General features: G+C 39.2%; 1 protein-coding gene across 2 annotated transcripts in view; it reads right to left on the bottom strand.

The window, feature by feature from the left end:
• NCK2 (NCK adaptor protein 2) overlaps nucleotides 1-15382 on the bottom strand; it is an 88785-nt gene that overhangs the window by 27329 nt on the left and 46074 nt on the right. For both annotated transcript variants that reach the window (XM_055802014.1, XM_055802013.1), the window contains one exon: nucleotides 4718-4959. In XM_055802014.1, the coding sequence (XP_055657989.1) occupies nucleotides 4718-4943 (226 nt within the window). In that variant the 5' untranslated portion in view covers nucleotides 4944-4959. The remainder of the gene's footprint in view (nucleotides 1-4717; nucleotides 4960-15382) is intronic.

Genomic DNA, 15382 nt, shown 5'->3' with positions numbered 1-15382 from the left:
TTCAAAAACTTACACTAAGAACCAAGTGGAAATGTATTCAAGGTTTCTTATGTGGTTGTTCACTGAAGACAGCAAGACCAGACACCTTTAATAAATCCCTGTTACACAGTGCTAGTTGTGAAGCAATAGTGGTAACATTCAGAAAATTGTGGATTCCCACGAAAATGGCACCCTGCTGCTGGATCACACGCATAAGTCACCCATGGCACGCTGCTGCCTGGGGAGTTGTGCTGTTGCCAGGAAAATGACTTGCAAAGGGATGGAAAAAATGCAGAAGTTTTATTTTGCTTACACAAATAACTGACTTCTTCATTATTTTTGCTTCCTTCAGATAAGCCTTCTGTTCAGCATGACAGAGACAAGCCAGCAGCACAGATCTTCTTTGCTGCAGAAGGGGAAACCCATGGAGCCCCACTCACAGGCAGCTCTGAGGGTGGTGCTCGCAAACACCTGCTCCATCCAAGCGGGTCTAGGAATTCCTTCCCACCTCCAGTGCATGGGAAGAATTATATAACAGAAAATTACAGTTTGGAAGACATATGCTGGAAGTATCTTGCTTAGCAAGATTTAATCAAAATGTATAAAAAATACCCTCCCCACAAAAGAAATACTGTACAAGGAAACTATTTTAAACTTCATTATAATGAATGAAGATGAAATTTTAATCACAAGCCTGGAAGCCGGCTTTTGCCTTAAGAATATTAATAATTACCAGATTTCATTCAATATGAGCAAACAGAAGACAGCAATTTGAAATGGCTAAATTGCCATTAACTTTTTACTTGCAGTATCACTCAGTTAAGACAAAAAAGGGAATGAGAAGATGAATCATTTAAAATACTTAATAGATGGCCTATATGCTACGTTTCCATAATTAAAACTGGGCTGTTGTAGCTATGCATCCATTAGAATTCACCCAAGAAAGAGATTCAAGAACACAGAAATTATATATATCAAACAGAAAAATGATAAAAACAGACATCCATCAACAGAAAAATTTAAGTCTCAAAATGTCTCCAAGTCACTTAAGGAAAGCTAAAAGTTTTGGAAAAATTCCCTGATGACAGGACTAAAAGAAGATACTGCAGAAGAGAGTAAGACCGTAGAAGTGAAAAGACAAAGTGAATGGTGCAAAAAAAGGCTACTGTTTTGTAAAAAAATGTAGGATGATCCAAAGGTACATCTTCAGAAATTACTGGGGATCATTTGAGATTTGAGGGGAGCTGTTTTCAGTCCACAAGTAACTGACCTAATGAACATTTGCTAAATAAGTGTTAATCAGCATTTTAAAATATACCCGGCACATTTAAAAGAGCTGGCTCTGAACACATTTTACCGCTGAAATACAATGGAAATTCCAGAAGCCTTAAGACATTGCTGAAAACAGGCTGATGTTTTAAACCATCAAGCCACGTATTCTAGATATCCACGTGCCCATTAACCTTCTACCAACCCGAAGCCAAACAATGGTAAAGCTGATGGGATTCTATTAATAAAGTATTCAAGGGCTGAGATTCAATTAATGACAGTCAACAGAGTTCTGGGAAAATTCGTTTTCAGCACAACAGGCATGACTTCATTCTTTGATGAGATTAAAAGTTTTCCTGATGAAGGCAATTTTGTAAAGTAAACTTTTGTGGGGTATTTTGTTTTTTATGTACGAGACACCAACATATTAAGTGGTGCCATAAACTTCCATTATAACACAGACAACATAGATTAAGAACTATTTAGATGATGTATCTTCAACAGCCAACTATGAGTACTATTAATTAAATAGTAAAAGCTCTTATGGGGTCTGCCACAATTTGAGCTATGGTTGGCACTTTTCATATTTATTGACTATCTGGAAGTAAGTATAATTCAAACACCAGTTAATTACTGTGGATAAGCCTAAGAGTGGCAGATAACCACAGGCAATCACATAGACAACACACTCCATCATTTGCACAATAACAACGCTTTCAGATGAAGTATGTTTGAACACAAGGAAATGTCATCAATTAACAAAGAGGTAGGGAAAAGTGCATCTCCATGGGACCAACCGTTTGCTGGAGCGCTGCAACTATGAAAGGTGAGTCCACATATATCAGAGGGTTACACTCTTTAAAGCCCACTAGCCTTGACCCTGAAAGAAGCTAAAAGCCTGCTGTTTCTCTCCTGACATTTCACAAGACTTATGATTAATTACTGACTGATTATTAATTTTATTTTTGTTTTGTGTTGTTTTTGTTCAGTACCTGATATTTTGGTAAAAGCCTCAAGGTCAAAGTTGAAAACAGACTTCATTTAAGGAATAATACTCACAACCACCATTCCAATCTGTGCTGGGTTAGCAGGTATTTTAACGTGAATTTTCTTGTGATCTTAGGAAAGGCATGTTTGATGAGACATTAGACATATTTCTATTAAGAGAACTTAAGAACTTGTTTCACTGGGCACAGCAGAACTTTCAAAAGCTGTTTCACTAGATCAAGTGTCAGCCTTGCAATTTGCAAGCCTTTATTTAAAAAGAAATGCATTCTTGATGGGCAGTTAAAACAAAGGATCCTCTTAAGGAAGGACACATGCTCTCCTTGTTCTGAATGGGAAATACTGTACAGCTAGACAAGCTTAAAGACTACAGTTAGTTGAGGATGCAGATTCAGGAAAGATAACAAGAAAATTGTACAGATACGTGGTGCACAGCACAGACTAAAGTTTCATTATGCATACATAATATGCATACCTTCAACTGTAAAAAAAGAATACTCTTAAGCACCGACTTTTTTGTGGGGGCATTAAGAATATCCTGAGCCAAGGTGTGGGTTATGTATGGCTTCAGCAGTTTCTTACTGTCACAAGATGTACAAGCACAAAAGAGCATGAGATGCTCTTTGGATTCTGTATAATTAGCCGGTAAGTGTGGTCACTGCAAAAAAAAAAAAATAAATCTAGGCTCCGTCACACGGTATTTTCTGCCTCAGCTGAACAAGCAATGCACAGAGAAAACCATTAGAAAAGGTAGGGGAATCGGTAGATTGTAGTTTACAGTCCTTCAGAACATGTGTGCAAAGGGCTGAGGTTTGGAAGAGGTGACACGAGCGAAGGCTCAGCCATGAAACCAGCAAGCTTTGTTCTCACATATTTTTATCAGTCACCACCATAGCGAAGCATCCTGCAGCACACAGCTTTGCTAAGATGAAGGAGGTAAACATGCATAAATGCTTGGACATGTCTCTGTTCCTTCACTTAAACACATTTCTGTTGAATATAAATAAAAATGAGTTTACATCAAGTAAATACTGTCCACATTTCACACAAACACGATATATAACCACAATAGAAATGCAATCCTTTCATAAAGGAGCTTTCAAACAAAATACATGTATTTTAAACAACATAAATCCATGTAAAAGGAGCATAACACGCAGAATTTTGATTTTAACTAATTAATTGATGTTCAGGCTTATTCCTTATACAAATCTTTGAAAAAGGCATAATCACATTTGCTGGCACTGTAATGAGTATATTCCAGAACTATCTGTAGAAAGACCTATGGTTTTAAATATTACTGTGGTAAATCCTGTGATAACCTTGTTTGCCTGCCTCCCATCCTGTAGTCCTCAATTTTCATGTACTTTACGGCAGCTCAGCAATGGAGGACACCATAATGAGGTGACCAAGAAACCTAACTTGCTAGATGCAACACCAGCACAGGACACCTGCAATAAGCCTACACAAGCTATTGCCGTGTTATTTTCCAGTGAACCTTTTTGCTTTTTGACAAGTCTAATTCCAAATTCTAATTTTTCTGTTGAAGAGTCTGTATTTTCTACAGCAAATTGCAACAGAGTAAGTTTTCTCTATGTAAGATTTGCAAAACACAGGCAAAAACCAAAACACAAGCAAAAAATAACCTCAAAACACCTCCAGGTGCATAGCTGTTTCTGTTTTATTCATAACATCCTAAAATACCACTAGTAGGGGGTTTTTGGCCTCTAGATAAAAAATGATTACTTATCCCTACGTTTAACCTTTCTTAGCCGCATGCAAAGCCCTTAATTTTTTAGTAATTCAACCAGTCATTAAAAATCATTGCAAAAATAAAGGAAAAAAAATAATTTAACCAGACTTCCAAATACATTTCTTAAAAATACACTCAAAATTTTTCAAAGGTCTACCATTTTATATGTATGATACACTGTTGTGAAGAATTTATGTACAAGTATAAAACGGAGACCATATTAATGGCTTGGAAGCAGAAGGAACATCTCAGACCACAGAAACTTAGCCCCTGACATTGCACATAGCCACATTGTATAATCCCATTCATAAAGTGATTTAGCTTTGCTATGATAGCTGTGCTGAACAATCCAGTTTACATCCTTCTATTTCTGAGCAAGTGGACCCAGAATGAGAGGAGGGGATTCAGCAGCTGATATCCCAATGAAAACACAATTCTCAAGCCACTGAAAATACACAGCCTCTGACAAACTGGAACAAAAATAACATCTTACTCTCCTGGATGTGATATGAGAAAACCTTTTACAGATTTTTCCATGATTCTTCACGACCCCCTCATCCCTCCCACTCCCAACCATCCACAATGTTACCTCAAACCAAGGATTAAGAAAATCTAAACAAGCATGTTAAAAAATATTTATGTGCACATTACATTCCCAATCTGAAACCCATCAAGTCTACTAAACTTCTTCCAAAATACAAAAGGACTTACCCAATGTGTCTTTTAGATTTTTAACCAGAGAACCTTTCTTCAAGCTGTTTTTTCGCTCCACATAATTTGATGGCACATATCCCGTTTTGTTGGCCGCGTTTCTTACCCTCCACCATGTCTTGGAATCATCTAATAGCCAAAGACGCTCATTTTTCTTGATGTCAAGTTCTTGGTCCTGCTGTGCAGTGTAATCCCACTTTGCAATAACAATAACTTCTTCTGTCATCTTTCATGGAGTCCTTCTGCAACAAAATATTAAAACATGCTCATCAGTAAATTATATCATGTAATTCTTACTCAGTTTTTTCTTTGAGCTCTTCTGAAATAAGCAAGAAAAGGCTAGGTTAAAAAATGAGAAAGCCATACAGAGAGAAACCTCATAGATTGGAACTCCTCTTCTAAAAATAAGGGAAATCATATCAACCTTTCTTGCTTTTTCTGCCACTAAAATACAACACCACCTTGAAAGTAAATTCTAGTCATAATGTATTTATGTTTGGTTCCTCTGAATGTATACAAAATATTATTCAGATATATGTTAACAAAGGCTAATTTATGAAACCCATTTAGTTTTTGCACATGGCATTATAAAACTATCCCACATCTGGCATTCAAATTTCTGATCTGAGGAAAAAAAAAAGGCAGCATTGCAAAAATGTATACTAACGTATTATTTATAAATTTTCTGCACATAAAGTTATCCATCTTTTTTTTTTTTTTTTTTTTTTTTTTTTAGGAGGAAGTTAAAAATAATTGAAGAAGTAATATAATTCAGCAGGGAAACCTGCCATCAAGAAGAGGGCATTGTCTTTAACAAGCCTTTGTTCACAATGTTTTGCGCAGGCAGCACAAGACTGCATCTTTGGAGAATCCTTTGCTTCCCCTTTGCTCCTGGAAAGATCCCAGCTCACTGCAGTCCTGTGCCACGCACAAGTCAGTGGGCTGGAGGAAAAGTACCCACTGCACTTCCCTCCGTTGCATTTCATTTATTCTCTACCCGAAACTTTGAATTCAGAGTTCTGTTAAGACTGAATGAGTTGTCTTTCTTTTCATTACCTATAACAGGAATGATCTTTTCCAAAGCTATTTGTCACCTGCATAAAGACAGCCACATGCCTCCACGTTTTCCTATGCATCCCAGTAATTACTGGGAACAATGTAAGGGAGCACAACAGTGTGCAAGGAAAAGTGCCATGCCAATACCAGTAACACTCAAACACATTATAATGCCAACCAAAACATGTTGATTGTACCTTTTGAGTTCTAAGAAGTTACCTAAAATTTTCTAATCGCTGCTGGGGGATTTTGGGGCAGAGGGAAGTGGAGGAGGACAGGAGAGAGTGGGAGGTGAGAATGTATTTGAAAATAAATGTAGCAGATAATTTTATTTAAAAAGCAAAAGCTGCAGTTTTCCTTTGAATTACGGTTTAGTAGAAGTAGTAGAGACAGGTCCCAAGTAGTAGTAGAAGTAGTAGAGACTGTACTTCAAACTGTTAATGTCCAAGGATCTTCTTAGCATGATTGACTTTGTTGCCTAGTTCTTAGCAGTCCACAACCCTATGAATTCTGATACCTAATAGTTTACAAGACAGAGAGGTAATTAAAAAGAAAACCCAAACCTCATTGAGAAATTCTGTTCAGCATTTAAGTTGTATAACCTATATTCCAAAAGGGTTCCTTCTGCAGTCTGTAAACACACACATACGCACCTTCTCCCTTTAGCTATAGTACAGGCTGTGAGAACTACATGCTAGACAGACTAGCAGTCTACTCTTTCAAAGAAGTGTTTTCCCTTAGTTAAAGTTAACCTATAATCATAAGACACAATAGTGGATTCCATTATAATTTAACAGCCTCCTCTTATCATAATTTTTATTTCCATGACAGCATCATACAGGGTTGAGCTATAGTTACTAAACTATTTGAAAGCAAAGCTTTGGAAAACACCAGCAACGTCACCCCTCATGACCAAGGTAGGTGACATTTTTGAAATCTGAAGCTGAATCGACACGCTTAAGTACTTACTTTCCAATTAGAAAACAGAAAAGAACATACAACAATTAAAACATTTTTCAAATGTGTTTGCATAGCTGAAAGCCCCAAGAGGACTTCAAAAAGAATTTAGGACATTTCAAACAAGTGGAAAGAAATGCAGCCCTTACAGTTCAAACAGGTTGTGACTTATGCAGATAGAATTGATGATTTTACAAGAAATAAGTCACTATACCCTTCAACCATTTTTTTCCTCTAAAACAATAATCCCATCTGACAATGACATGGGACAGTCTGAGCTTTGGACCACAGTCTCCAATAAACCGCCCTGGTTTCTGACTCACATAAAATGGACAGATAGCCCACGGGTCTATAAACTGATGTAGCCACAGGGGGATTGCAATCAAGCATGTCCTGGAGGCCAGCGTTGTCAGTGTAATCTCTCTTTCCAATTTAGATCAGTTTATCTCAGCAATTGTAAAATGCTCTATTGTTACTATTCCAGGGGACATGGAGAACATAAAGAAATAGGACACCGTCAATGCAGTTGGCTGATGTTGCCACCACACAGGCTCCACTTCTAAAAAAGATTATTTTCACAACATAGGCAAGTTAAAATTCTCTATCAATATTACAGTATATTAATAATAAAAAAAACACACATTAGGCTTAATATTTGACTAGTGACTGATGAAAAACTATTACACTTCCTATCCTTCTGAAGAAAAAAAAATAAAATTGAATTGGCCCCTGCTGCAAGAGTTGCCAAGTGTTTCCCTGCGGTGTTGGGCAAGGACAGAAGCACAGGAAGAGACCATACATCAGGGCTGATGACATCAACTATACAGTCCTCCAAAATTCACTCAGGACAAGGAGACTCAAACTACCCGATTTCTGTAATTCCAGTTATTGTAGATGTGTAAAACTGCCACTGTGCTTGAGAAACCATATTATGTCACAAGCAGACCCCTTGCATGATGCAATTATGGTGGAAGTGTAGAGTAGCCAAGTTACTCAACTGGTATGCTCATGAAGAACCTATTTTAGTAAAGTACTCCAGGTTTTGCTGAATGTATAATGGGGCAAGCATTTCTACCCAAGAGGGAACAGGAGTTATAAAGAGTCAAAATGCATCATATAATGGCAGCTGAACATTTACAGCTGTATGCATGTGTGTGGAGGGATTTCATTGTGCTGGTTTTTATCTTGGGGAGAATTTGGGTGGGGGGTGGTGTTTGGGGTTGGGGGGGTTTGTGAGTTTCAGGGTTTTTGTTTTGTTTTGTTGTTTGGGTTTTTGGGGGGGTTTTGGTTTTTTTTGTGGTTGTTTGGTTTTTTGGGGGGTTTTTTTGTTTGTTTGTTTTTTATGTGAGGAACTAGTATTAAAGTTCTTAACATTACTTTTGTATGGTTACATCATTAGACTGGTTCCGTCAAGGACAATAAGGTTCTTCCTGTGACATCTGCAGAGCTAAGATCTCCTTGTATGTGAATAAGGACACATTTGTTCCCCAGAAGTGGGGCTGTGGAATTAATAGTTCTTAAACGCTTCTGCAACACAGTTGTGTGCCAAACAAAACATTAGAAGCAAATGACATAACTAGATATGGGGAAAAACATAAGTAAAAACCAATAATATGGCCTTCCAAAGCATCTGAGTGTCCCATAAAAACTTGACATGCATTCAAAACATGAGATTTCTTTAGTACACTGCTTATAGACCACACAACAAAAAGTATCACAGTCCCTATACACTAACATTAACATGGGAGTGCTTCACACCAAGAAAATAAAAACCATTACTGCAAAGAGTATACAACTTTCTAGAATGTTCCTCCTTAAACAGCTCAAAAGTCCTAGTGCTGAAATACAGTCTTCTCATATCCAATATAACGCACCCACTTTAAAAAGCACCAGTGAAAAGCTCTGAAATCCCTGTGCAAAGGACCGTAAATTTACAGAACGCAACAGTCATTTCTCAGTACAAGACTGTTTCACTTTAAGAAGTATACTTATAACTTGGTTTTTAGCTTACCATATCACGAAGTCATTTGCTTTACTTTTATGGCAATCCAGCTTGCAACTACAGTTTTTAAAAGCAACAAAAAAAACCCCAAAACCGACACCACACTAAATGAGCAAATAAACAAAACGCCACAACCCAGACCTTCATAAGGTAATTCTTCTATTAGCTACGTTACCAATCCAAACTTCCAACGCCTTTTAATCCAGCATTTCCTTCATTGCTAGCAGTGGCAGTAAACTAATTTATTTTACCAACATAGTTACAACATTTCAGCAAATACAAAATACTTTAGGTATTTTCAGTGGCTTTGTTTCTTCCTTCCAGTTTGGGTTTTGTTAAGGAGTCCTGTCTTCAGTGGCAGCTACCCTACTGCAGAAGCACACATGAAAATTTTCCTATACGAAAATACCCTTGGGAGAGAGGGGAAAAAACTGTAAAATCTGCCAGGCTAGGAAGGTAGTGAACAAAAATGCAGCCAAGGTAAAGTATAAGACGACTGTACTGAGAGCCTGCTCAGACAGGTGAGGAACATTAGCTAACCCTCAGCCAGAACAAAGGCAGACATCAGTGGAATATCTAGTACTGTAGCTCCCATATAGACGTTATCAGAAGAAAGTCCAGAAAGAAAAAGGTTATGTTGAATGAACTATCAATGATCCAAGAATTTAGCAATGCCAGAAAAAAACCAAGGACGACCACCTGCATTGTTTTGAACTAATGCTTAAAACTGAACCATGCAAGCAATACTTCAGATTATGGAAACTTAAATGTAAAGGAACTTAAGAGAATTTGTTCCTGAAGCTTGTAAATCTGCTAGTTATATTTCATGTGAAAATTTGCTCAGTCAATGTTATTTTAAATATCAAACTACATCCAGTTGTTAATACAGACCTCATTACCTTTTACCAGGCCTGGATTCCACTAACACCTACACACTCCATATAGGGCCTAATGTGTTTCTTCCACAATGATACGTAAGAAAGGAACCATTCCAGTTCCAGCAGGCTACCTGAACTGGAATCCTCTCCTATAGCATGATGCAGGTTAGCACTCCCACTACTCCCTGGCCCAATGGGCTGAAAAGCAGTACCTTTTCTTGTCTTCAGGAGGAAGGCTCAGGGTTACATCAGGGGTACAGTTAGTTAGGATAGTGTAAACAGGAGGTATGGTTAAGCTTTAAAGATGCAGTGGGAAAGGAAGCAGTTGCTTGCCTTGTTCACAATTTAGTTTGCAAAAGCTAACATGGCTGAAAGATGACTGAGAGTAATGCTTGAAATTTAATCCCTCACCAAGGGAACAAGCAAAAATTCTATTAATAGGAAGTGCCAATTGATATAACAGACTGTTCTGGAATTGGATGTCCTCCTAAGACATGCTGAAAGAAAGGCACTAAACTGATACAGAGGCTTTTACATGACACTGATGTACATAAACCACATAATCGCTACACAATATTACATAAGACATAATTACTATATACAATGTGTAGTTAATTGTCCTGGGAGAATGAAAAGCTAACTAATGACATGTCACTGTTTTCTCTAAAACTGGAAGGCTGAACAACCTCCCCTTCTCTGGCCCTGAGAACACTGAAAATCAAAATGGTTTCTGAACCCTACAGCACGTGTTGCTGGTGGGCCAGCTATCTGTGATGTCCACTTGGTTAATCTTTCACAAACTATAGCAAAATAGGCAATAGTTAGTCTTCTAATGTAACACAGTTGTGGAAAATAATAAAAAAAACCCCAAGTCTCTTTCCATCAAGGCCTTTTCCATAACAAGTGGATGAGCTTACTGTACTGTGTAACTAATGAAATATCTTGTATCAGATCACTTCATCTGAAGTAAACCCTTAAGTCTGAAACTTGCTTATAAAGATGCAATCTCTGGTGAGCCTGCCTGCTGGTTCAGGAAGTTTGAAGCTTTGTACAGTTATTTTCTTTGTTGCATGTGTGTGGGTGTAGTTAGGTTTGGTTTGTTGGGGGTTTTTTGTGTTGTTGTTTTTTTTTTAATCAGCCTAGATTAATAGTTTTGACATACAGAAAGATTTCAAAAAAGCACCTCTCTCTGTAGCTGAGATTGTTTCACTCTGTTCTTGGGGCTCTGTAAAGCAGCAAATTCAAAGACAGAACTCAGAAGGCATTAAAAAGAACAGAAATGTGAATTCAGATAAAAGCTTGTGAAAAAGAATACACCTTTTGGACACATTTTTTAGCTATTTCCAGTAGAACACAGCATTTTTGATACTTAAAGTATGTATGTTTGAAAAAAACTTTGGCCTTTGTGTTTTCCTGTTAACCTAAACCAAGTGAAACATATTTCTAATGACTGCTACAGGAAAATTTCAAAATGCAGAGGTTTAAAAAGAGTAAACAAACTGACCCAAATTATGGCAGATCACAGCCCTCTGTTAAAACCCTTTCCATGCTTTGTTACATGGGCTATTTACTGGTGCTCAGACAAGTGGAGATGAATCACATAAAGGCCACCTTGTCTAACTGCTTCTGCAGTTTAACACTTCAATACTGCATATAATGTGTGTCAATCCACCCCAAGAGACACATTTATATGGAAAGAGGTCACTGCACCAAAAATTATTGTAAGAATACTCCCCTCCTCTTTCAAAGAAAGTTAACCAAATACCTGTAGTGACCAAACATTCATCATCCTGTTATGCAGTTCTGAGGTGTCAAACCAATACCTGAGCAGAAAAAAAACTCACATACCTGGGCTGCCTAAAATTGCTGTTTTAACACAAGCCTGACAATTAATTTTGGTTATTTCACTATTAGTTCTGTAGTTAGCACATCCTAATGAAACATAAAAGTGATAGTTGAGTAAGTGCAAGGGACTATTATCTAATTTACTTTGCTGCACAAACTGAAAACAACCCACAGGCAACTGAAATCACCTGTGGGTCCTTTAGGGCTGTCAATTTTCCTAAGGTGAAAGCAAGGATGAGTGGAAGCTGTAAAGAATAAATGTGAACAAAGATGTAAATAAACAGATGCACTGCAAAGGAGGAAATTTTATTACATTTTTCAACCTATTCTCACAATTTAGTATTTATGAAAGAAGTATTATATGGTTTAAAATGTCCTGTTTAAAAAGTGAGGTAAAAAGCTGTTGAGGTGCCTGTGTCCCCTCTTTCTCTGCTCCTTTCTTTGAAAAGGAAAATCTGATAGCAACAAGCTCAAGTCAGGAAATACAAACTGAAGGTATCAAAAGAAGTGCAGTTCCGCTCATTAAGAATTATAAAAAACTATTAAACTGTGTCTGGAATAAATTAAATATTAGCACTAAGTACAGAATTAGATAGAACATTAAGTTTCCTGCACATGATGTAGGGGAAAAAAGTATGTTTAAAACTTAGTTCTACACTATGGGATTATTTTACAATGACAAACATTTTCTTCTCTGTCGTTAACTAGGGTACAAAAAATAATAAGAAAAGTTAAACACTTTTAATCTTCAAATGCACCCCAAGATAGCAGAGCTGTCCACAAAGGTTTTGCAGTTTTAGCATCAACTCTGAGGAAAATCTGGAGCAATGAAGACGTTCCGGAGAGTTACAGTTGTGCCACTCATCTGAAAGCACAAATTGGACAATCCTTGATAGCACTACCAAGTAGTCAGACAAACTCTAATCCTAAAGAAAAATAAAGAGATAAAGATGTCCCCAAAAGACCTACACAGCATACCAGCAGATTATGGGTGTGCAATTAGTACTTATTAAGTGTTTTAAGGAAGATGGGAATGAAGAAATTTTTTTTTCCTGTATATTTTTCACTTCATGTGAGCTCCTGATTTAGGCCTACCCATCCACCAAAGCCTGCACCCCCACTGAGCAGATGAACAACCAGCCAAGGGACAGGCCAGCCGCATAGGTGACTTCAAAGGCAGGCTCAGCAGACACCAAGAGCTTTTCTGGCAGGCCCCCAAGACATTTGTTCTTAGGTGCAAAAGCACTCTGTTTCCTTATGAGTCACCTGGAGCAGGGGGAAGGGGAAAATACTTTTAGATAAAACTGTGAGGGCAATACAGCCCCGTGGAATGGCTGATCATGTCGGACATGCTGGGCCCAGGCGCCACTGGCAGGACTGCCCAGCCCCAGCCAGCTTCCATGGGCACCACAAGTGTGGGTTTTTCAGGTGATACTTCTTGCTAAAACACAAGCGAGCTGCGCATCTTCAAAAAAAGCGCGAGAACAGTCTTAATTAACCAGTAATTTAGAACTGTATTAACTTCATCTTGATGCTACCCAACAGCCTGCCCTGCACACCCCAGACCCTCTTCCCCTCTGTATCGCCTGCCATTGTTTCAGGGCACAGCGCTGCGAAGTTTGGGGTTTTCTTTCTTCAGCTGGGTGCCTCTGACAGCTTCTGAGCAACGTTGTTTTCTCTCGGCCCACAATATATCTGATATCCCAATCTCTAATACAACTGCTGCTACACTCGAGCACCTTGTATCTTACGTTACAGAACAACTGCAAACAGGAAACCTCAAGACTAGTTTAGTGGTAACGAATTTCTGCGTAGCTCCAACAGCACAAAAGTTAATCTTGTTTTTTGTCTTGTAAAGTGGCTTAGAAGTCTTTTTAAAAGACACACAAAGAAATAAAGGAGAATACAGAATAGAAACACCCAGAAATACATCCTTCCTGCTAAGGAGTCAGTACAGCACTTTACCATTCAACAGAAATCTCACTTTACAGATGTTTGTATAATAACATAAAAGGATGTTTGTAAAAAAATTTTCCCACCCAATGTTTTCATGAAGCCTACCACACAAATCAGTCTGCTCAGATGAAATAAGCAGGGACTGCTTCAAACGATCTTTTGAAACGTAAACTTGTCATTTAAGGAAAAGGAATAATTTTAATCACAAAATTAAAACTATTAAAACTCTCCTTGGTGAGACCCACCTATGTCTTGTATGCAGCCCAGAGTCTTAGCAATGACCATCTCTGATGCCTGTAGGTGATGCCTAGGCCCTTTCCAGCTCTCCAAGCCCCACTCCAGCAGGAAGGTACAGCACCAGTGTCTAGCTGACAAGAACAGTGGGGATGGCCTTGATGGTAGAGACTTTCAAGCACAACAAAAGCACCGAGTGCAATCCCCCAGCTCACATCATTCTTTCTTTCTTGTAAGCCAAGGTCACCTCACAATCACAGCTGCCCATTATTCAGACTAATACAGCTTCATAATTTGAGGCGTACGGCCTCAGAAAAAAGTTGAAGTTGTAAGAAGACAACAATGCCATCACAACAGTAAGACTCTGGAAAATATTATGAGATAAGATTAAAATTGCTAACATTTATATGAGAAAGTAGCTTCACCAAAGGCAAGTCCTGCCTGACCAACCTAGTGACCTTCTATGATGGAGCAGCTACATCAGCGGACAAGGAAAGAGCTATGGATGTCATCTATCTGAACTTCTGTAAGGCCTTTGACATGGTCCCACAAACAACATGCTTCTCTCTAAATTGGAGAGATATGGATTTAATAGATGAACTGTTTGTTGGATGAGGATTTGGTCAGATGGTCACATCCAAAGGGTACTGGACAACGGCTCAGTATCCAGATGGAGATCAGTGATGAGTGGTGTCCCCCAGGGGTCCTTACTGAGACCGGTACTGTTTAATGTCTTCATCAATAACACAAGGGGACTGAGGGAACCCTCAGCAAGTCTGTAGATGACACCAGGCTGAGTGGTATGGTTGACACACCTGAGGGACGGGATGTCACCCAGAGGGACCTGGACAAGTTTGAGAAGTAGGCCTGTGTGAACTTCATGAGGTTCAACAAGGCCAAGTGCAGGGTCCTGCATCTCGGTTGGGGCAGCCCCCAGTATCAGTACAGGCTGGGGTATGGAGGAATTGAGAGCAGCCCTGCCAAGGAGGACTTAGGGGTACCGGTGGATGAAAAGCTGGACACGAGCCAGCAATGTGCACTCGCAGCCCAGAAAGCCAACCGTATCCTGGGCTGCATCAAAAGCAGCGCGGCCAGCAGGCCGAGGGAGGTGATTCTGCCCCTCTGCTCTGGTCCGGTGAGACCCCACCTGCAGTGCTGCATCCAGCTCTGGGGTCCTTGGCACAGGAAAGACATGGACCTGTTGGAGTGGGTCCAGAGGAGGGCCACAAAGATGGTCTGAGGGGTGGAACACCTCTCCTGTGAGGAAAGGCTGAGTTGGGATTGTTCAGCCTGAAGAAGGCTCTGGGGAGCCCTGACTGCAACCTTTCAGTACTTAAAGGGGGCTTATAAGAAAGATGGGGAGAGACTTTTTAGCAGGGCCTGTTGTGACAGGACAAGGGGTAATGGTTTTAGATTAAAAGTGGATAGATTTAGACCAGGTATAAGGAAGACATTTCTTACGGTGAGGCTGCTCAAACACTGGCACAGGTTTCCCAGAGAGGTGGTAGATGCCCTGTCCCTGCAAACATTCAGGGTCAGGTTGGAAGGGGCTCTGAGCAACCTGCCCTAGTGAAAGGTGACCCTGTTCACTGCAGGAAGTTTGGACTAGATGACCTTTAAAGGTCCTTTCCAACCCAAACCATTCTATGAAAGTAGCACTGCAGCTAAAGGTACATCAGCCTGCTGCCTCTCTAGTGGGAGAAAGAGAAAGATGTCTGGGCTGTTACAAGGTAGGCT

The sequence above is a fragment of the Falco peregrinus genome, chromosome 4 (assembly GCF_023634155.1).
Source record: "Falco peregrinus isolate bFalPer1 chromosome 4, bFalPer1.pri, whole genome shotgun sequence".
NCBI lineage: Eukaryota > Metazoa > Chordata > Aves > Falconiformes > Falconidae > Falco > Falco peregrinus.
This window is presented reverse-complemented; position numbering and strand designations above follow the sequence as displayed.